General features: G+C 34.6%; 1 protein-coding gene across 1 annotated transcript; it reads left to right on the plus strand.

Annotated features, from left to right (window-relative positions):
- The first annotated feature begins 21,855 nt into the window (after window positions 1–21,855).
- LOC140988320 (uncharacterized) lies at window positions 21,856–23,450 on the plus strand. The gene is made up of 2 exons (XM_073457350.1): window positions 21,856–22,179; window positions 23,070–23,450. Exons 1-2 carry the CDS (start codon window positions 21,856–21,858, stop codon window positions 23,448–23,450), a joined length of 705 nt encoding a protein of 234 aa, XP_073313451.1.
- Window positions 23,451–23,807: the final 357 nt, after the last annotated feature.

The raw sequence follows: 23,807 nt of genomic DNA on the forward strand, positions 1-23,807 counted from the left end.
AAGCATTTTCACATTTCTGAGTCCATTCAAATTGTGTATTTTTTTGTTAAAAGATTTGAAATTGATTTAGATATTATGCTAAAGTTTTTTTATAAACCTTCTATAAATCCTGCATGACCCAAGAATGATCGAACTTCTTTGACTGTTTTTTGTGATGTTAAATTAGAAATAACATCAACTTTGGCTTTATCAACTTCAATTCCTTTTTCAGATATTACATGACATAACACAATCTCAGATTTAACCATATAATGGCATTTTTCCCAATTTAAAACAAGATTTTTTTCTTCACATCTTTTTAATACTTCTTCTAGGTTTGTAAGCCAATTTTCAAATGAGTTTCCAAAACCAGTTATATCATCCATAAAAACTTCTACAAATTATTCAATCATATCACTGAAAATACTTAACATGCATCTTTGAAAAGTAGCCGGAGCATTACATAAACCAAATGGCATTCTTTTAAATGCAAAAGTTCCGAAAGGACAAGTGAAAGTAGTTTTTTCTTGATCTTCTAATGATATAGGTATTTGATAATACCCCGAATACCCATCAATTAAACAGTAATAAGAATTTTCTGCTATTTTTTCTAGAATTTGATCTAAAAATGGTAGTGTGAAATGATCTTTTCTAGTTGCATCATTTAATTTTCTATAATCAATACACATACGCCAAGTAGATGGAATCCTAGCTTGTAATAAATCTCCCTTTTCATTTTTTATAACAGTGATGCCTGACTTTTTAGGTACTACTTGTGTTAGACTCACTCATTTACTATCTGAGATTGGATAGATAATTCCAGCGTCTAATAGTTTTAATACTTCATTCTTAACAACTTCCTTCATATGTGGATTTAACCTTCTTTGTGGTTGTTGATATGTTTTAGCATTTTCTTCCAAGTGAATTTTATTTGTACAAATTAAAGGATTCATACCTTTTATATCTTTCAAAGTCTATACAATTGCATTTTTATATTTTTTAAGTAATTTAATTAAATCATGTTCTTGATTTGGTAAAAGAGTGGAAAAAATTACAACAGAAAATGTTTTATTTTCACCAAGAAATACATATTTCAATTCTAATGGTAAAACTTTTAATTCAAGTTTTGTATTATCATCTTCTTTAAAATTATTTTCAGACTCAAAACTTTCTATTGAAAAAACTTCAGATTGTTGATTTAAGTTTTCTTCTTGTATATTTTCTTCCACAATTGTTTCAGTTTCATTAGCATATTCATTTTCATTAATACTTGGTTGTTTACATAAATTGAACACATTAAGTTCTAGAGTCATATTTCCAAAAGACAATTTCATTATTCTATTTCGACAATTAATTAAAGCATTTGAATTTGCTAGAAATGGTCGTCTCAATATTACTGGAATTTCATTATGTACTTCTGTTGGTTGTGTATCAAAACAATAAAATCTACAGGATATATGAATTTATCAACTTGAACCAACACATATTCTACAATACCTCTAGGTATTTTGATTGACCTATCCGCCAGTAAGAGAGTAACAGAAGTGAGTTTTAATTCTCCTAAATTAAGTTTTTCATAAACTGAATAAGGAAGTAAATTCACACTTGCTCCCAAATCTAACAAAGCTTTTTTAATTTTATTTTCTCCAATAATACATGAAATTGTTGGACAACCAGGATCTTTATATTTTAAACTAGAATTATTTTGAAGAATAGAACTTACTTTTTCAGCCAAGAATGTTTTTTTCTTCACATGCAATTTTCTCTTCACAGTACATAAGTCTTTTAAAAATTTTGCATATGAAGGTACTTGTTTAATAGCATCTAATAATGGAATATTTATCTTTACTTGTTTAAAAACTTCATATATATCAGAATCATTTTTTGTTTTTTTATGATTTGTTAATGCATGAGGAAATGGTGGAGGTTTATTTGACTCATTTACTATTTCAGATGATTTATCATTCACCATATTATTTTTAGAATTTAGGTATTATCATTATCAAAAGTATCAGGATTGTCATCCTTACTCTTTGATTTTAAATGATCTTTGTTTTCATTACTAAATTGATCATTAACTATTTTACCACTTCTAAGGGTAATAACAGATTTTATTTGATCAATTTTTCATTTTTTAATTCTTGATTTTGATTTTTAGGATTAGGTTGAGGTTGAGATGGAAATTTTTCTTTTCATGAATATTAAGTGCAGATGCAAATTTTGCAAGAGTTTCTTTCAAATCACTCATAGATTGACTATTTTGAATATTGATAGACTCTTGCTTTTGGATAAATGCATGAATTACATCTTCAAAGTTTTTCTTGGAGTGTAACATAAGGAATATAACCTTGATGATTTTGGTTATTTTGAAAATATTGTTGTGAGGGTTGTGCATTATTATCATTCCTCCAACTAAAATTAGGATGATTTTGCCATCTAGGATTATATGATGGTGAAAAAGGATCTAGTATTGGTCTTTTATAATTGTTAACATAATTTTCTTGTTCATGGAGACATTCTTTAAATGAAGGTAATGTTGGACAATATTTTGTAGCATGATCATGTGTATCACATATATGAAAAACAATTTCTTGAATACTTATTAATTGACCACTCTTTTTCATTTCTAATGACTCAATTTTTTCTTGCTAAAGATGCAAGTTTAGCTTGAATATCTATATCATCTTTAAGATTATAGATACCACCCCTATTTGTTGAATTATTGATTTTAGTTGTTGGTGGTTCTATTATACCTATATTATCCCAATTTTGAGCATTTTCTGCTAATGAATCCAAATACTCCATAGCTTCATTTGGGTTTTATCTTCCAAAGTTCCATTACACATGAATTCTATCATTTGCCTATCTTTAGGTATTAGACCTTCATAAAAGTGAGAAACTATTCTCCATGTTTCAAAACCATGATGTGAGCATGTATTAAGTAATTCTTTATATCTATCTCAACATTGATAAAATGTTTCTCCTTGTTTTTGAGAAAAAATAGTAATTTGTCTTTTAAAAGAGTTTGTTCTGTGGGAAGGGAAAAACTTTTTAAGAAATTGTTATTGCATTTCTTCCCATGATCTTATTGAACTTGATCTCAAATTTTGTAGCCATGTTTTAGCTTTATCTTTTAAAGAAAAAGGGAAAAGCTTTAATCGAACTATATTCATGCAACAATTTTGATCATTATAAGTGTTACAAATTTCATCAAATTCTCGTAGATGTAAATATGGATTTTCAGAATCTAAGACATGAAAATTTGGTAAAATTTGAATAATTTGAGGTTTAAAGTTGAAATTAGATGTATCAGGAGGAAAAACTAAACAAGATGGGGCACTAGTTCTAATAGGGTTCATATGGTGCCTAAGTGTTCTTAATTGATCACGTTCTTGATTATTATTATTATTATTATTATTATTATTATCATTATCTTGATTATTTGAATTATCATCCATGTTTAAATTATTTTCAGATACTCGAATAAGTCTACTACTTTTTTTTTCGACTCAAAATACTCATACAAAAAACAACACAATACTTATAAATAAAACATAATTAACAAATATAAACTTAATTTATACCTCCCCGACAACGGCGCCAAAAACTTACTACTAGTTAAATTATAATTCACCCAAGTGTAGGTATTCTGAAAGTAATATATTTCGTAAGTACGAGATCGATCCACAAAGAGGTTATTTTAAGTTTAAATTTATTAATTTATATATTACCAAATGTAAGAATGAAGTTTACAAATTATTAATTTTGTCAAGGATCAAATATTTATTCTTGGTTTATGTAATATTGTTTAACTAAAAGTAAAACAAAGGAAACCACCATAAATAATGGTTCCAAAAAAATTAAATATTTAAACACACACCTAATATAATATAGTTCTCACTATAAAAAATACCGAATTCACCGATATTTTATATATGGTACCTATAATTATATATATAACTATATAAATAAATAATTGCATAAAGTAATGTTAAATTAAATCATTATATTTCATTTAGAATAACCGGCAGAGCCACACTATTGCCTAAATGAAATATATGATTTAATAAGTTAGTTGCGGGAAAGTAAAAGTTAGTTGCAGTAAAGTAAAAGTTAGTTGCAGTAAAGTAAAAGTTAGATGCGGAAAGTAAAAGTTAGATTGTTAGATGTTAATATTAAATCATAATATTTCATTTAGAACAACCGGCAGAGCCACGCTATCGTCTAAATGAAATATATGATATAATTATATAAATATAATATAACAATAATAATAATTGATGAAATATTTATTGTATCAAAATTAAACAACTAATCAACATAACCACTTCAATGGTATCAAGCATTTGATGTAAATTGATAACAACAAATAATTCATTTTTATACCTACAATAAAAAGAAGTTAGCAAAATGAAAATAAATAAAGAAAGAATATACAAAATATAAACAATCTTACTTCACCAAGAATTCATCATCTTCACCTTGACATAATAGATTTAGCTTTCCATGAGCTTACTTTTGATCAACACTAAAATCATCACTCATAGTTGGAAAATGAAAAATATATTGGAACTTAGACATTTTATACACACTCACACTATATTTTACAATGTGATAGAATGATTCTCAAGCTAGCACAAGGCCTCTATTTATAGGCCAAATGAGAGAAAGAGTCAAAAATTTTATTAATGCCATGTAGTTGTAATAGTAGTCTTTGTCTCCTTCAACTTCAATTCCATGTCCCTTCTTTCAATGCTTTGTTCCACGACTTTAGTCTCCGAATTTGACTCTGCTCAAAACAGCAAACATGTGGGGAGTTGTCTGTAGATGACTTTGGCCTTTTGGTTCACCTCATTTGGTTAAATATTGAAATAGTTATGATTTTTTACTATATGCTGGTCATAGTAAAAGTAAATCTGTCTTCCTTTTGATATTTGCAAAATTTGATAATCTTAATGAACTTTTTAGGCAATCGTGTTTTCTGCAAAGTTGTAGATAATTTCTCAAGGATTCCAAAGATGTTTGAATCACCTCCATTTGAATTTTGTAGCTTGAGTAATCATTATTTTACCAACATGTAGAAAACCTGAAAATAAAATATATTTAGTAAAACAATTAAATATAAACAAACATTACTAAAATAACATAATTTTATAATTTTAATGAAACTTAAATTTTAAAAATAGGTTTTAACATATAATAAATTATTAATTTTAAGTTTCATCACACCCCTACACTATCTTATTACTAGTCCCTTAGTAATAAAATTTATCGCAAAATCACAACCTAAATTCTTTATTCCTTTTATATATTCAAATAAACATATTCATTTTTAAAAACAAAGTCATATACCGATTTATACATATTCACGCTTGATCGAGGAACGGAGATCGGAGAATTTTCAGGAAAATGATTTTAATACATGTTTAATTTTTATTAATTAATATAAGGTGTTTTTAAGGGTATTTTTCAAAAATAGGATTTTATTGAGTATTTTTACCCGCAGGATTTTATTTTTAACGGTACGCAAATTTTATCGAATCGGGGGAATTTTTAAGGATTCGGCTAATATTTTCAAATTCTTTCCAACACGAAATATTTTTCGGGAGTGTGTTTGGATTTAATATGCCTACTTTTAAGCTTAATGGGCTTAAAATCTTTTTTATTTAAAATTAAGGCTCATTAACTAAATTATTATCTATATAATTAACACTTAATTATTCCCTAAGCTCACCACTTAACCTAATCACCCTCCACTATTCCGCCCATCCCCTTCAATCGGTCACCCTCTTCGTGAGTGCGGCAGCAAAAGATTTCGGTGCTTCTTTTTCCTCCAAGCTCAAGTTCTTTCCACGTCCCGTGTTCCTTCGAGTGTTTGTGCACCAAAGATCATAAGGCACGCCATGTACCATTATTCTCGCATCACGCATGTCATATATACTGCTGTTATGTGTATTATTTTCTTGAGAAACGTTCGATCCAACGTGCAGCATGAAGTTTCCTTTGTTTTTGTTCATATCATGCATTCTTTATTATAAACTCACGTGTTGTTACTGTCTTCCAAGGGGGATGTGATCTTGAGTGTTCAGGGGCCAAGCATGGTGCAAGGATGGTTTTTTAGGATTTAGAATGGTGACTAGTGGTTGCAGGATGCACAACCGAGAGGTGGCTTCAAGGAAGTAGTTCGGTTCTCGGGGGGTCTTCGGCGTGCAGGGGTTAGCTAGCAATACCAGGACCTAACCGAGCCTTAGACCAGATCCTGGTGGGTCTGAGACAAGGCTCGGAAGGGCTCAAGGTGCGCTGGAACCAAACTCAGGCGCGGGCGATCGGGAGGGAAGGGACGAGACTCGAGTGGAGCGTTTGTGAGTGTGATGTTTGAGGTGGAGGCTGTGGCTTGAATGGGTGAGCAGCCGTGAGTCCTTTGGGTCCAGCAGGGTCTTAGGGTGGTGAGGACGAGGTCGTGTCATGGCTGGACCACTTGGGGTTAGGCTAGAGATGAAAACTTGGGAGTTGCCACGCATAGGGGTTCGACAAGAGTGGGGGAAATTTTCCAGCAACGAATGGGTCATGGCCGAGGGGTAGAGGTCTGGTCTGGATAAGTTTATGGTCATTTAAGTCTGTATAAGTTGTGGTTAAGAGTTGGGAAAATTTCGGCTAAGTTTCGAGTCGATTCGAGTTAAAACTGGGACTCCGGTCCAAGTTTTAAAACGAATCGGTTAAGTTGCGAATTTGACTCGGCTTTACATTTAGGAACGCTTTTAAATGTGTTTTGGGACATTTTAAGGAGTTTTGTAAGCTTGGGGTCAATTTTAGAGGTCCAGGGGTGAAACGATAATTTTTGGGTTTCATGAGCAAAATGGTCATTTTGCACCATGGGTGAGATTTTGGTCCTAGCAGCGGCCTGAGCACAAATTTATGATATTTTAAATGTTTATGCATCATGTTTATGATTTTTATGCAATTATGATAATTATGGTGCATGCTTGGTTTAAAGGAAAAATTACGTAGATGCACGCTTTTATTTAAGTAATGAATATGATGACACGTTTTTAAGGAAGTGATTTAGTTGTGACTAACACGATGATGATACGATGACATGTAAGGCCGGAACTCAGTGGGCAGGTAATGATGTCGCTGATGATCCTCGCCGTCGAGTACCACAGTTACACGTAGATGGATTCATCGACTGACATGATGATACGAAAGTCACAACTAATAAACGGAATTCAAATTAAGTAATTTAACACGTATATGCTGATACGATTATACATGCTATGATTTTACCATGTTTTGACAGGACACGATTATGTATACGATTTTACTGCAGACATGAAATGTATGTTCATTATGCTATTTTTCACTGTTGTGTGCTACGTATATGTACTTGTTATTCCTGGTACAGGTGTGTTGAGTCTTTAGACTCACTATGCGTGTGTGATGTAGGTGAGCTAGATGCTGAGGAGACTGGAGGTGATGGACGCTGAGCAGGCAGCACTAGTGCGGCGACATGACCCGAGGACCTATGATTTTCCGCACTTATACGATTTTACGTTTTGGAGAGGATATGAGAATTTTATACAATGTTCTATGTTACTGTGGGATGTTAGTAATTTACTCACTTCTTTCACTCCGTTATATTTTTATTGGTAATTGTTTATGATAATTTTTAAAAGAAGCTTTTAAGTAGGATTGCATGCATGTGATTCACTTAAATTTTTATTTGCAAAATGAGAGCTTTAAATATAAATGAATTGCTGGAAAAATGCAGAGGAAAGGAACGTCTGCTCTTGGTTCTTAGAACCCTAGGTTTTTCTTTCGAAAAAAATGAAATGAAATTGTAAAGAAATGTGTGTGTGTGTGTGTGTGCGCGCGCCGATCGGTTTTGGTGTGTGAGAAAGTATGTGTGTGCGTTAGTTTAAACTTAATTAGGGAATAAAATTCCTTAATTAGATAATTAACAAGCTAATTAAAATACTAACTCAACCAACAAGTTAATTAAAATACTAACTTTACTAATCTTTAACAAAATCCCCTAATTTAAAATAGAATGCATAATTACTAAACTTTAAAAGTTTTAAATTCTTAAAATCACTAAATAATTAAATTAGGCTTTAAAATGCTTAAAACTAAATAAATCATTTAAAATACCACTTTCTTGACTTAAAATAAAATACCACGTTTAAGACACCGCAGTGCATTCAACCACTAAGACCGAATACATAGCTACATTAGCTACAACAAATGATGCTGTTTGGATGAGGAATTTCGTTCAAGAGTTGGGTGTTATTACTCGAAGAGTTGATCCAGTTAAATTTTGTGTTCCCGTTAAGATAATCAAATTCAAGGAGTTGCGTTTGACGACTATAGTTTGATGAGGATCAAACATATTGCTTATAAAAGAGTTTATAAGTTGATTATATGTAATGAAAGTTGTGAAAGTAAGCTTAACTGCTAATTAAGTGAGGAGAATGAAACTATCTGTTTTAGTGAACGAGTTCACAAAATCGACGTATGCAAAAATGGATCAGTGAAAAATTTTGTCCTTAAAAATTTTCATTTTTCACACTCGATACATTGGCGCCATCTGAACAACGATCGAGGTTATAATGAGTTAATAATTATTTATTTAGTTAATTTAGATTATATTAATCAAATAATAAATTAGTAGTAGTGACTATTAAGTGCAAAATTCTCATGGAACATTTTAGAAGAGACTATGATAGATTAACTAATTCATAATTAATTAATAATTAAATAAAGTTATTTAATTTAAAACATAAATAAATATATATGCATATATATGCTTGTATATGTATATTGTATTATTAATAGTTTATAATAATATAATTATACATGATATTTTCAATAGTAGAAAATATATATGTGAGAGTTGTTTAATATTGAAAAACAGTATCCTGATAAAGAAGAGTCTTGAATAGATTTGAAGATATTTTTAATATATCCGTAACTAATAGTTGAATTACACACAAGTTTTTTTCACCAAAATTTTCTCTATCTCTCTCCCCTCACAAAACTCGACCACCTTCCACCACATCACCGTCGTGACGCCACCGCCCAACCGTCGTAGTGCCGCCGTCATCTCGTTGGATTTTGAAATTCTGGCGATCAATTCTCAACGCAAATTTCGTTTAGATTTCTAGTGTGATTTATACGAGGAATCCAGTTTCTGATTGTGTACTTGATTAGATGATTGAAGAAAGGGAAAGATCTGTTCATAGAGATTTACAACAAGGTTAATCTCCACTTAAAATCCGAAATAGTTGGAGCCGACATTATATACGTAAAGATAAACTATTCTAAAACACCATATGAATTGTTTAAATCATAGACGTCCAAAGAACGTTGTGAATGCCAATTTTTTTTTAAAACTTCCGTTACTCATTTGGTACCAAAAAAAGGTATTCCAACAGATTTTAATTCCGCATTTGCTTCACAGTTAGAATATAACTATAGTGGTGTTCAAATATAAAATTGCTCACGCATTTCAGAATCATTTATATATATAAATATACATGTCAAGCTGTAGAGCTCAAAATCAGTACACGTAAAACACATGTATTTTTTAAATTGTTAAATCATTTATTTAATTTTAAAATGATTCGGGGGATGCATGATTTATGAAAGTGCATTATTTTAATTATTTATGCTTTTTCGATGCACGTTAAAATATTTTCTTGAGTTTTATGTTTCAGGCGATTATTCGATGCGAGATCGAGGAAACGAGACCGGAGACGAGTTGGTAATTTTTGCTTAGAACTCTTCCAAGAGACAACACTAATCTAGATGTTGATTTCGAATCATCCACATGTAGTCGGAAGTTAGAATCAATATAACCTTACAATTTTAATTCTTCACTCTCGTAAACTATGAACTAATTCTCAGTTCTTTTTAATTACATAAGAATATCATTCACTGTTTTCCAATGCAATGGACATGGATTCGATTGATATCTGCTTGCAAAATTCAGTGTAAATGCAATATCAGGTCAAGTAGATATCATATCATACATAATATTGCCTATGACAGATGTATATGGAATGAGATTCATGGTTTCTATATCTTCATCAGTCTTAGGACACACAGACTTAGATAGAATCACATCATGACACATTGTGAGATATCTTATCTTGTACTCCTCTATAGAGAATATCTTCAGTATGGTATCGATATAATTGGATATGGTGAGCCCTAGCAACCTCTTTGATCTATATCTATAGTTCTGTATTCCTAATACAAATGATGTTTCATTCATATCATTTATAGAGAATTTACTAGCTAACCACAGTTTCATTCATATCTGAAGTGGGTGTTTCTTGTATCTTCTCGAGTTCTATCATCCCACCTTTTCTATCTAATTATCTAATAAAAAATCTTTTTCCAAGAAGGTTTCATTTCTTGAAACAAACACCTTTGTTTCATTGGATCATAGAATAATATCCAACAGAATTCTTTGGATATCCCACAAAGTACAACAAATTGACTCTACTATCCAAGCTGTCTCTTAATGCCTGCTTCACAAAAGCAGGACATCATCATATTCTTGCATGTATATAGTCATGAGCTCCTTGAAAGTAGTGTGCATCATTGTATGAGTTTCAGCACAATACAACTCTTGTGTGTGTATTAGAATGTGAGCAGCATTCATTATTTACTCAAATTGTCTTTACAGTTCATTTGACATAGGAGCGATCATGTTACTCTTTAGCTTGCATACTATGGACACACCCACCATCTTGCATGAGCTAGACTGATATTAGTGTATATGTCATTTTCTCCTAATCGAGAACAATATTTCTTAGCCAATCTTGAAAACTAGAGTTCGATTAGCTTGTTTTAATCGAGAATAACATAAATAAACTACGTGACAAATTTGTAAATATACTGAATATGAAACAAATATTTATTCCCGACTATTTTAAATATTTTATGAATTGTCTCTCACTATTTTTGACAGTTTCACCATCCTTTGATTAAAACAGGAAACCCAATTTCTTTAGTAAGTACGCAAGGCTCAATTGCTAAATTATGATCCCCGAATAATATCATCCAATAAAAATTTCCTAAAAGTAGAGCTCAATTGCAACCCCTTACAACCCTCACGTATTTTGTCCCACATTTAATGAGAGCCAAATAATATGATGTTTTTTCTCTTCATGCGTCAAGCCCAACCCATCAATGTTGAACCTTAGTAGACAGTCGTCGTGAGATCCGTCAATAATATGAGCCGAAGTCATGGGAGTTCTATGTTGTTCATATCAAGTATGCACAACTTTCCGGCGTTCATGTCTCCCCAATAATAAGAGTCAGACACTGATCCTGGGTAATGTTAATCATGCAACCATTGTTGATGGAAGACAAGAAAAATTTAAGCTCTGTTTTTATGGGCTTGATATAAATTTTGAATCTTACGCAAAATGAGGTATTTTAGTTTTTGAAAATCATCAATGTCAAAATTTTGTGTCATGTTTCTTTGTATGTTTGTCAGATTCATGCAACTCTTGTTATTATATTAATAATTACGCACATACTGATTATTTATAATATATCACATGTATTAAAAATAATAAATATAATTGATAACCGAGAGATGATTGATCCATATGATCCAAATATGAATCCATGTCTAAAACCTAGGTAAATCCAAGAATGGAAATTCAATATTACATTAAATTCCAATATTTTACATGTTTTCGATCTTCAAAACTCTTGAGGATTTGAGTCCACCATACGAGAACCACAATTTTTGGGCATGTAATTATTTATTTAAATATAGACATGTATAAGAATGTATTTTAGAATTATGATATTATTGTAAAAATAATAAATTAGAAAATATTAAATAATAAATGGTATTCTAATTTTCAATAAATGCTTGAAATTTTGTTGGAACATTTCATGTTCGTACTTCGCAATATTGATTTTGATGTTAACAAAACTTGTTGTTTTGTCTCTAACTAATTTACCTAAGTGCGCAGAAAGTTACTGAGCCAAAACTGAAGCTATCGAGACGCAAACTGAAAGTGCCAACTGATTGTCCAAACTGAACCAGTCCAACTGAAATACCAAGACCAATTCAACTGATTGTTCAGCTGATAGGTGGTTCAACAGAAAACTTTCAGAAGCCCGACAAGCTGATGAAGAGTTCAACCGATGAAGAGCCCAGCTGACCAGTTCAACTGAATCAGTGAAATCAGTTCAGTTGACGAGCCAACTGATTTCACCAAACCAGCTCAAGATCAGTTCAGATGACCAGTTCAGAGCATCAGTTAGGATCCGATCAGGTTTCAGAACAAGACAAGCTTATTTAAGTGGAATCCAGCTTTGCACAAGGGTATAAAAGAAATTGGCCAATCAAAGGACAATAATGAACATTGCAGCAGAGCTTAAAGTCAAAATGTTCCAGAAAGGCTTTCAGAAAGGACAAGACACAAATTTCGAAGAACAGATTCAAAATGCAATGAACATAATTGATGAGTCTTGATGTACAGTTACATTACCCCTATATATACAAGATCAAGACCATCAACATACAGGTGTGGAAAAACAAGTGTGTGTAGATGAACACAGATAAGAGAGGGCAAGCATAATTCCTATCAGCTTACAAGAAGCAACCATCCCATATTTTAGGGAACACTTCAACGTGTTATCAGCTTAGATTAGAAGCACAATTCTCTCAGTGTGTGAGAACACTTTTGTGTTGTATTCATATATCAATTCTCACACACGCACACACAATCACTCACATATACACACATAATTGAGCTTATCGAATAGTTGAGTGAGTCTTGCACAAAGATAATAAACTTGTATATGTAGTTTTTAACACATAGACATTAAACGAGTGTTGACCGGAAGGTGATGTCTTCATTCTAGGCTTTGAGTTCAGTTAGGCAGTAGCGTAAGTCCTAAGCTGAGTGGGTTTGTAAAAGGTGGTGTATAAATCAAAGTCTTCTAGTGAAACCTACCCGAGGTGGTAGAAGGGGTGACGTAGGAGAAGTGAAGTCTCCGAACATCCATAAATATATCTTGTATTCCTAACTGTTTAACTATTTCTTTAAAGCTGATTCGATCATTTCAGCTGATATCAGTTCAGTTCTCACCATAACTGAACTGATACAAGCTCGAATTGATCCCCCTTATTTCAGTTATTCAGTTCACACAAGCTAAAAGTTTTAAACTAATCAGCTTTCTTTACGAAGGATTACTTCGATTATATTCTGCTTGGTTTAAAACCAAACTCGATTTAATTCATCAGTGTTTACATTATTAGAACACGAGCTATTGCAGCTCATTGAGAATATTGTGTTTGAAGCACCCTTGCAGGTGCCTCCCAACCGATCCATCAAATTTGAAAATCCAATACAATATATCCAATAATTTTGAAATTTAATTATAGGATACCAATCAAATTTAGAAGAAAATATTTCATGAAATGCAGTTTTTACTCAACAAGGAAGCTCATAATAAATTCAATGCAGTCTAGGCACGTCATGATCCTGTACAAGAAACCAGTCAACATTCAACAACCTAGTACAATATAAAATTCGAAAATTGCATATACTTGGGGACCAAGTTTTCAAATTTTGGTAAGTTAATGTATATGGAAGAATTATCTCAATTATGGAAGAAATATCAACCGAATTATGGTAAGATTTTAATCTCACTGCCTATAAATATCTCTACTCCATTCTCAAAAATTACAACTTACAATTATTTCAATATTTTGAAATTCTTCTCCCAAGTACTGCAACATTTTCGAAGATTTTTCAAGGCGAAGTTTTGTCCATTTTTCGATTGTTACGTTCAAATCAAGCTTTTGTCGAAATCCTATCTCCACCGTTCAAAATACACTCATATGTTATGAAGATCATATCCAAAATTCAACCAAATCCAATGGTTAAAATGACTTTCAAACTCGATCTCTACTGTTCAAAATTTGTTTAACTTGTGACGTGATGTCCAAGTTTAACCCCAATGTAACGAATCAATAAGCTGCAAAGAATTCTATAAGGCGACTGATTTTTTAGCCTAAGTGCTGCTACGTTTTCGAAGTGCCGTTTGTCTGATACTTATGTGGTTTTGGATTATTCAAGTAATATTAAGGTAAGTGGGCTTGTTTCAATAAATTGTTTTATGGGTTAGTTCATTTTTGAAAGTTTTGGTCGAACATTTTTCTTCTTTCTTCCATTTCTTGTGATATGATACCATATGTTTTGGTACTGTGAGGATTTAACTGGATATGAGTTGGAATCCCAACATATGATACATTTATGGCACTTACACGGTGATATTGTAACCGTTATATGGCCTTGAACCCTTAGAGAAGTAAAAATTAAAGACTAATATCACTAAACCATGGATGTTAGAGGAATCTCAAACCCTAGGCCAAGCTATGATTATGATATATGTTATACGTAATATGTTATGCATGATTTATTATTTTTAAGATCATGTTTATTTGGTATGTATATGCTCAAACGACCCTCACTTACTGAGAGACGACCATTTCACTCACTCGGAGACTGAACTGCTCCTACGTCATCCCTTCTACCACCTCGGGTAGGATCCACTAGAAGACTTTGATTTATACAACACCTTGTACAAACCGACCCAGCTTAGGACTTACCCACTTCCTAACTGAACTCCTAGACTAGACTGAAAGCCGCACCTTCCAGCCAACACTTCTTTAACGTCTATGTTAGAAAGACTACATACACAAGTTTATTGTCTTTGTGCAAGATTGTATTTTGGGTGGTGGTGGTGTGTTCGTGTGTGTGAGAACTGAACAATGATAACAACCAGAAGGTGTTCTCACACACTGAGGGAAATAAGCTTCTACACTAAGCTGATATAACTCTGGAGTGTTACCTCGACTGGGCTGATTGCTTCTTCAAAGTAGATATGCAATATGCGTGCCCTCTCTTCTTTCTGATGAACACACTCTCTGTATATGTATCGTGTATATCATGTGTGTATCATCATCCTCTTTTCTTCACTGATCTTCAGCTTCTATTTATAGGCGTTTGGCTGAACGTACAGTCAGACTCAGTGAATGAATCCGTTGCAGTTTGAATTTGTTTTCCCAAATAGATATCTGGAACATTTAACTTTAAGCGCTGCTGCAACGTCTCTTATTGTACCTTGATCGTACAATGCTTTTGTACCTTTGTGCACAGCTGGATTAAGCTTGTCGTATCTGCAAACTGGTTCGCTCCTAACTGATGTTCTGACTGGTCAGTTGAACTGGTCTTGAACTGGTGAGGTGAAATCAGTTGAGTCGTCAGCTGAACTGATTTCACTGATTCAGTTGTACTGGTCAGTTGAGCTCTTCATCAGTTGAGCACTTCATCAGCTGGTCGGGCTTTTGAATGTCTTCTGCTGAACCACCTATCAACTGGACAATCAGTTGAACTGCTTTTGATACTTCACTTGTACTGGTTCAGTTCGATCATTCAGTTGGCACTTTCAGTTTGCGTCTTGATAGCTTCAGTTTAGGCTCGGTAACTGATCATTTCGATCAGTCACAACATCTGCACACTCGGTAAATCATTAGAAACAAAATAACAAGTTTTGTTAACATCAAAATCAATATTGCGAACATTAAATGTTCCAACACAAGAAACATAAATACACTTTTTCTGCTTCCCAGACTTGGAAAGCTATAAAATTGGATGAATATGTTTATCTATCAATGGTGCAAGAATTTGAGATGAAGTAGGAAGATATTCCAGTAATACGAGAATTTTCGAGGTCTTTCTGGAACGGCTGTCTTTAATGGTCCCAGGCCATGAAGTAAAATTCGAGATAAATTTGGTACATGATGCTGCACCAATCTCCAAGTCTTGGAAGCAAAAAAAAAGTACTTATGTTTCTTGTCAATAAAATTGGACGTATATGTTTATCTAGCAATGGTGAACGAATTGCAAGAAGTTGAGATGAAGTTGGAAGATATTCCAGTAATACGAGAATTTTCGAGGTCTTTCATGAAGGGACGTCTTTAATGGTCCTAGACCGTGAAGTAAAATTCGAGAAAAATTTGGTACATGATGCTGCACCAATCTCCAAAGCACCCTACGGAATGTCTCCACCTGAACTCAATGAGCTAAAGAACAACTCCAAAAATTTTTAGACAAAAAGCAGATTAGGACAAGTGCATCCTGTGAGAACATGAGATTTCAGCAGTAGTTAGCATTTTTGCAGCATCTAACAATGTTCCAGCTGTTATTAATATTTCAGTAGACATGTATTTTTCCAGCAGACAGAATCCAACAGCAGAAAAATTCAGTAGCGAGATTTCAGCAAATAACTACTGATTCAGCTTATGACTTGTAACTAAAGCATTTAACATGGAATAAAAGCTGTTAATGGCAGATTATGGTCATTAATTAGAAGGCCAACAGTCAGAATTTGGTCTATAAATAGCACCCTCAATCTGAAATTGTTGTTACACAAATCTTGAGTGATCACTTGAAATTTCGAGCTAAGAGAGTGCCTTGTTTGAGCTGTAAAATCCAGTAGTAAGAGCAACCAGATTTCCAGACTTCAACCGAAATTTCTAGAAAATTACGGTAAGTGAGCTTATGTATAAATATCTTGAAATCAGTTTGATAATTCCTGTTTTGAAGCAAATCATATATATTTCTGATCTATGATTTTTGAAGCACTGTAACCTAGTGAACTAATGGTAGGAATATATATTCTGAACATTACTGATTACTGATGACTGATTACTGGCCTCACCCCTTAGAGGAGAGAACATATAGGGGACTTATATCAGTTTAGCCATGAAATTCACAAACGTGCTCAGTGCTTACTTGCTAAATTTCTGAATATTGATTTCTGAATACTGATTCCTGAATACTGATTTTTGTTCTGAAAATAAGAGTTTCTGTACATTATTTGTATTATTGCTTCTATTGAAAATGATTGCAAAAATTGAGAGTTATTCCCGCCCCCGCTTATTGAGTGACAACCATATCACTCACCCACCGAACCCATCTCAGATAAGAACGAGGAATAATTGTTAGAAGAAGAAGAGCAGAACCAGTTTTGGGGCTGGTGAAGAAGACTGTTGTTTCCTTTCAATTCTAAGTTATGTTTCCGCTGTATCTGTTAAGACATTGTTATGTCTGGTTTTACATTTTAGCTGTAAAACAATAATATTTGATTTTGTATCAGACAATGAAATATTCAGTATTATGAATAAAAAGGTTGGTTTCTGAATTTTTTACTTCTGAGGCTTGTTGTTTTCGAATGTAAATTTGAGAACAACGCCGGTGTCGACCAACTCCGTCCCTGGGCGTGAGATTGAAGTGGTATCAAAGTAAACCAGGTTTCATAATCTGAGGAGGAGGAACTAGAAATAATAAGTTATGATAGACTTCTGAAAATAAGTTATGATAAACTACTGAAAATAAACTACTGTAACAGACTACTGAAAATAAACTATTGTAATAGACTACTGAAATAATAGACTAACTTTGTACAGTTGGGAAAAATCAGTAAGGGAAACAAATCAGAATGCAGTAGAGTTCTGAGTGTTTCAGCAGCATGTCTGAAATGAGTAGCAAAAAAAATTCTCAGTAGACAAAAACCAGTAGACCGAGAAACAGTAGCCTCACAACCAGTAGTTTGAAACCAAAACCAGCAGATGGAAACCAGTATATCTGAATGCAGAAGACTTGGTCAGTAGACCCGGAATGCAGCAGACTGGTCCTAACACTGCTGGAAAGCAGCAAACTTAGTTGCAGTAGCATAAGGATTGCAAAAGATAGAGTATTCCAGCAAGTGCAAGCAGTAAGCCTTGCAAAATTGTATGGAAGTTGAGGTGTTTTTCGCGCAAACTTCAAATAGCCATAACTTTTGATCCAGGAGGAATTTTGACTATTAAAAGATACCGTTGGAAAGATCTCGAGGAGGAGAACCTAGCTTAGAATCATTCAATTGTTCTAGCACCGCCGATGAACCCCAAAATCCTTCGTTTAGATAGTGATATCATCATTTCCATAAAAATTTCCAATTTTTCGAAACTTTGAGGAATTTTCATTTCCAAACGACTTAGTAGTTTTTCACCAAATTTGGTACACTTCATGTTCTTGATGTGGAGGATTTTCAGTAAATTTTTACGCCATTCTAAGACCGAAAAATTTTTGAGCTATTTCTTCTATTACTTGTTATAGGCTATACTGATTTTGTTCGTTCCAAGTATTTGTCTATAACTCGACCTGTATTTTTGAGATCATATCTGAACCTTGACTTTCATGTTTTGGATGTAGGATATGGCTGACCAGAGTAACTACAATAAGAGCTTAGAGAATAAGATAGAGAAACTCAAGGGACATAATTATTGCTTAGAACTGGACAAAGATGAATTACAGCGTAGAGAAGAACACTTAAGACATGATGTTCAACATTATGCTCACTATCTGCATGAGGCAGAAGAGAGGAATAGGAAAGCTCAAGAAGAGTTTGAAACATCTCAAGAGACCGTTGCAGAGTTCATCGAGTTGCGTGATAACTTGGTTGAGAAGATCCAAGTGCTTAAGGATCAAAATCACCAACTTGTGCACCAACATAATCAGTATTGTGAGCAGACTGATGCTCAGATTCATGAGTTGCAGGACACTGTTGAAGTTCTTAGCGATCAGAACGCAGTCATGCATGGTCATATTGAACATCTAGAAACAGTAATAGCCAACCATGAAGACGAACCCAAGGAAGATCCCGAAGAAAAAGAAAAAGAAGTCGAAGAGGATCCTATGGATTTGTGATTAGGAGAAGTGATAGATTAGACCTTCAGTAGTAGTTCTTTGTAATAACACTTGTTCCATTTACATTTCGGTTAGCATTTTTGATGTTGAGTTGTAATTGCACTTTTGTGGGAAATCAATAAAATTTATTTCTATCCATTGGTTTCATATTTAAATTTCAAGCAATTACTCAATAATTTTGCTTCTTTTGATTAGTCCATATTCTGCCAAAAACCTTAGAATTTTCATAATTGTAGGAAATGGACGGAAGACCTGTAAGAAACAATCGCAACCCACATTACAACAATCGCAATAACAACAGCAATGATAACGATGAAGATGCACAACAACAACAACAACCAGCAGTTGGCCTCAGTCAAGTGGATTTGATGGCTATAGCCACAATTGTGGCAACCACGCTGCAAGGGTTTGTCAACCCAAATGCTAATCAGCCACCGCCACCACCTCCAGCTCAGAATGGGACCAAGCAGCACTATGAGTCTCTCCGAAGAGCAAGAGTCCCAAACTTCGATGGAAGCTCCGATCCTGAGGTCGGACAGAATTGGATGAAGGTGGTGGAGAATCATCTTCGACTACTTGAGGTTCCACAAGAGATCAGGGTAGATGTGATTACACCTTTTCTTGTGGATAAAACAGCCAAATGGTGGGAAGGAGTCTCGCCAGCTATGTTAGGGATGAGACCTATCACTTGGCAAAGGTTCCGAGAGGCATTTCTGAGACAGTACTTCCTGACAGCAGTTCGAGTGCATAAGCTGTCAGAATTTGAAAGCTTAGTTCAAGAACCAAACATGACAGTGGTGGAGTATTCATCCAAGTTCCACTAATTGGGAACTTACTCCCCAACCATCATGGGAGACGAGGCCTTGAAGATACATAGCTTCAAGAAGGGATTGAACAGTCGCATTCAATCTGCCCTTGCAGTTATCAAGCCCAATATTTTTTATGAATTGATGGGAGCCACCATCAGGGCTGAGAATAACATCAAGAGGCGTGAAGGTGAGAACAAACTCAAACGTCCTCAGTCAAGCCAGTACCAATCGGGCCAACAATTCAAAAGGCCTAGGTTTTCAAGCAACCAATTCACCAATGATCCAGCCAATGGAACAACTTCTTCTCAATCAAGAAAAGAGGGAGTCAAGTGCCAAAATTGTGGATTCACTCACACTGGTGAATGCCGTAAGAATTCTGGAGCTTGTTTACGTTGTGGAAAGATGGGTCATCGCATTGCTCAATGCCTTTTTCCAGATCCAAGGAATGGTTCAGAAGGTGGAACAACTCCAAACAAGCCTAAGGAGAACAATCCAAATGCTCGAGTCTCTGCCATCACTCAAGAAGAGGCTGACAACTCAAATGATGTCGTAACCGATACCATTCTAATCAATAATATACCTGCTTGTGTGTTATTTGATTGTGGTGATACGCATTCATTCATGTCTAAGAGATTTGCTAAGAAGTTAGGAGCTAAGCCTGATAACTTAGAACAACCATATAGAGTAGCAACTCCTGAAAATCGATTTTAGAAACTCGTATTCTATATCGGGATATTAGCGTTCTCATAGAAAATCAGAATTTCAAGGCAAACCTAATTCAACTAAGCATGGTGGAATTCGATGTAATTCTTGGAATGGACTGGTTAGCCAAGAATCATGCTTTAGTAAACTGTCATGGAAAGACGGTAACCATCAAAGTTCCGCACCAAGAGAAAATTTTATTTCATGGTAAGACGAAAGAACGAAAGACTCTTCTTTCTGCTTCTCAAACTTGGAAAGCCATGAAAAGTGGAGAAGAAGTTTACCTATCCATGTTAAGCGAGGTAAAGGAAGGAACCACACTGACACTAGAAGAGATTCCGGTAGTGCAAGAGTTTCCGGATGTCTTTCCTGAAGAACTCCCGGGCACAATCCCCGACCGCGAAGTGGAATTTGAGATTAATCTATTACCCAATGCTGCACCAATCTCAAAAGAACCGTACCGAATGGCTCCGATAGAGTTGAAAGAACTCAAAGAACAACTTCAAGAATTGTTGGATAAGAACCAAATCCGACCAAGCACATCTCCGTGTGGAGCTCCTGTCCTATTTGTAAAGAAAAAGGACGGAAGCATGAGATTGTGTATCGATTACAGAGAACTGAATAAAATCACAATCAAGAATAAGTATCCACTTCCAAGGATAGATGACCCGTTTGACCAACTCAAGGGAGCTACAGTCTTTTCGAAGCTCGACTTAAGGTCAGGCTACCACCAACTCAAGGTCAAAACAGATGATATTCTGAAGACAGCCTTCAGAACAAGATATGGACACTATGAGTTCATGGTAATGCCGTTCGGGTTAACAAATGCCCCGGCAGCATTCATGGATCTCATGAACAGGGTGTTCAAGCCGTTTCTCGACAAGTTTGTTTTGGTATTCATCGATTATATCTTGGTATATTCATCAAGTGAGGAAGACCACAAAGAACATCTTCGCCTCACCCTCCAGACGCTGAGAGAAAAAGAACTATATGTCAAGTTCAAGAAATGAAAATTCTGTCTAGAGAGCGTCACATTCTTGGGACACATAATATCAGCAGCAGGAGTAGATGTGGAACCTATGAAAGTAGAAGCAATCTCAGATTGACCTAGACCAAAGACTGTGACAGAAATTCAAAGCTTCTTGGGATTAGCGGGCTATTACCGAAAATTTGTTGAAGGATTCTCTTCAATAGCCATACCTCTCACCAAGCTCACACAGAAAAACTCTAAGTTTCAATGGAGTGAAGGATGTGAGCAAAGCTTTGAGACTTTGAAGAAGAAACTTACCTCTACTCTGGTATTGGTATTACCTATGGAAGGCAAAGACTTCACCGGCTACAGTGATGCTTCCAAAGGAGGTTTAGGATGTGTACTCATGCAAGAGAGAAGGGTGATTGCATACTCGTCGAGACAGTTGAAGCCGTATAAACAGAATTACCCAACACATGACCTCGAGCTAGCAGCAATGGTATTTGCACTAAAGATTTGCAGATACTATTTATATGGTGCTAGGTGTGAAATATTCACCGATCATCAAAGCCTCAAGTACTTGTTCACATAGAAAGAGTTGAACATGAGGCAGAGACAGTGGATTGAACTCATGAAAGATTACGACTTGACGATAAGCTACCATCCAGGCAAAGCCAACAAGGTAGCATATGCTTTAAGTCGAAAGAATACGAGTAAGGTGATCCCGACATCGCTTTTAGCACAACCATGCCTCCGGGAAACGATCGAGATAAGTCAAGATCGAGACCCCACTTTGGTGAAACAGAAACAACAAGTTGAAGAAGGAAAATCATCAGATCTCCAGACAGATGACAAAGGAATTGTGTGGATGAAAGGACAATTGTGTGTACCTGTCATTGAAAATCTTCGACAAGAAGTAATGTCTGAAGTACATAAGTCAAAATTTTCAGTTCATCCTGGCAGTACCAAGATGTACAGAGATTTGAAGAAAAATTTCTGGTGGAATGGAATGAAGAAAGACGTGGTAATGTTTGTTTCTAAGTGTCACGTGTGCCAGCAAGTCAAGGCAGAACACCAGAGACCTGATGGACTTCTTCAACCATTAGAAATCCGGGAATGGAAATGGGAACATATTTCCATGGATTTTGTAGTTGGTTTACCAAAATCGAGACAAGGTCATAATGGAATATGGGTAATCGTAGATAGACTCACAAAATCTGTGCATTTCTTACATGTCCGCATGAACTATAATTTGGACAAGCTAGCCACATTGTACATGAATCATATCATGCGATTACATGGAGTTCCAGCTAGCATACTATCCGACAGAAGTCCTAGGTTTACATCCCGATTTTGGAAGAGCTTTCAATAAGCTATGGGGACAAAAGTTACTCTTAGTACGGAATATCACCTTCAAATTGATGGCCAAACTGAGAGGACAATACAAACCCTTGAAGATATGCTGAGAGCATGTGCTCTATACTTCAGTGGTAATTGGAGCGAACATCTGCCCTTATTCGAGTTCGTGTAAAATAATAGTTACTACAGCAGTATTGGAATGGCACCATACGAAGCTCTGTATGGACGAAAGTGTTGATCACCACTGTATTGGGATGAAGTAGGGGAAAAAGTCATCGTTCAACCCAAACTGATCCAAGAAACAGTGGATAAAGTTGCTTTGATCATGGAAAGATTAAAGCTGCACAAGATCGACAGAAAAGCTGAGCTGACCTGAAAAGAAGAACCGTGGAATTCGAAGTTGGAGAAAAAGCATATGTGAAAGTGTCACCCATGAAATGTGTGATGCGCTTCAATAAGGCTGAAAAATTGAATCCTAGATATGTCGGACCATTTGAAATTCTTGAGAAAGTGGGAACTCTTGCTTATAGATTAGCACTTCCACCTGACATGTCAAGAATCCACAATGTTTTCCACGTTTCGAAGCTGAGAAGATATATTTCCGATCCAAGTCATATTCTGGAAGCTGGACTACTTCTAGTTGAGGGCAATCTAAATGAAGAACTGAAGTATGAAGAAATTCCGATTCGAATTGTGGATAACAAAGATCAAGTACTGACGCGACGAACTATTCCATATGTCAAAGTACAATGGTTAAACCACACCGAAAGAGAAGCTACTTGGGAGTTGGAAGAAAAGATGCGAGAACAATACCCTTACCTCTTTGAGGATCAAGTGTAGAGCCCAAATTCAGTACACGTATAACCCATGCATTTACTTAATTATTTAATCATTTATTTAAATTTGAGTTGAGTATTAACCATGCATGATTTATTTAAAATGCATTATTTTAAATTATTTATGTTTATGTGATGCACGTTAAAATATTTTTCGAGTTTCATGTTTCAGGCGATTATTCAAGGCGAGATTGAGGAAAAGAGACCGGTGATGATTTAGGCGATTTTAGCGTGCTATTTTATTTTAAGTGAGGATTGGGGCATTTTAAAAGATTTATTTAGTTTCACCATTTTAAAAGCTTAATTTAATTATTTGGTGATTTAGGAATTTAAAACCTTTATAATTTATCCATGTTGTGTT

Source organism: Primulina huaijiensis, chromosome 11, assembly GCF_012295235.1.
Source record: "Primulina huaijiensis isolate GDHJ02 chromosome 11, ASM1229523v2, whole genome shotgun sequence".
In the NCBI taxonomy this organism is placed as follows: Eukaryota; Viridiplantae; Streptophyta; class Magnoliopsida; order Lamiales; family Gesneriaceae; genus Primulina; species Primulina huaijiensis.

Bases quoted from the DNA above. Each gene is read 5' to 3' on its own strand.
- LOC140988320 (XM_073457350.1), top strand. From the start codon at position 21,856: ATGAGGCAGAGACAGTGGATTGAACTCATGAAAGATTACGACTTGACG. The intron at 22,180-23,069 runs GTACATAAGTCA...CGCTTCAATAAG, and splicing joins GACAAGAAGTAATGTCTGAA to GCTGAAAAATTGAATCCTAG.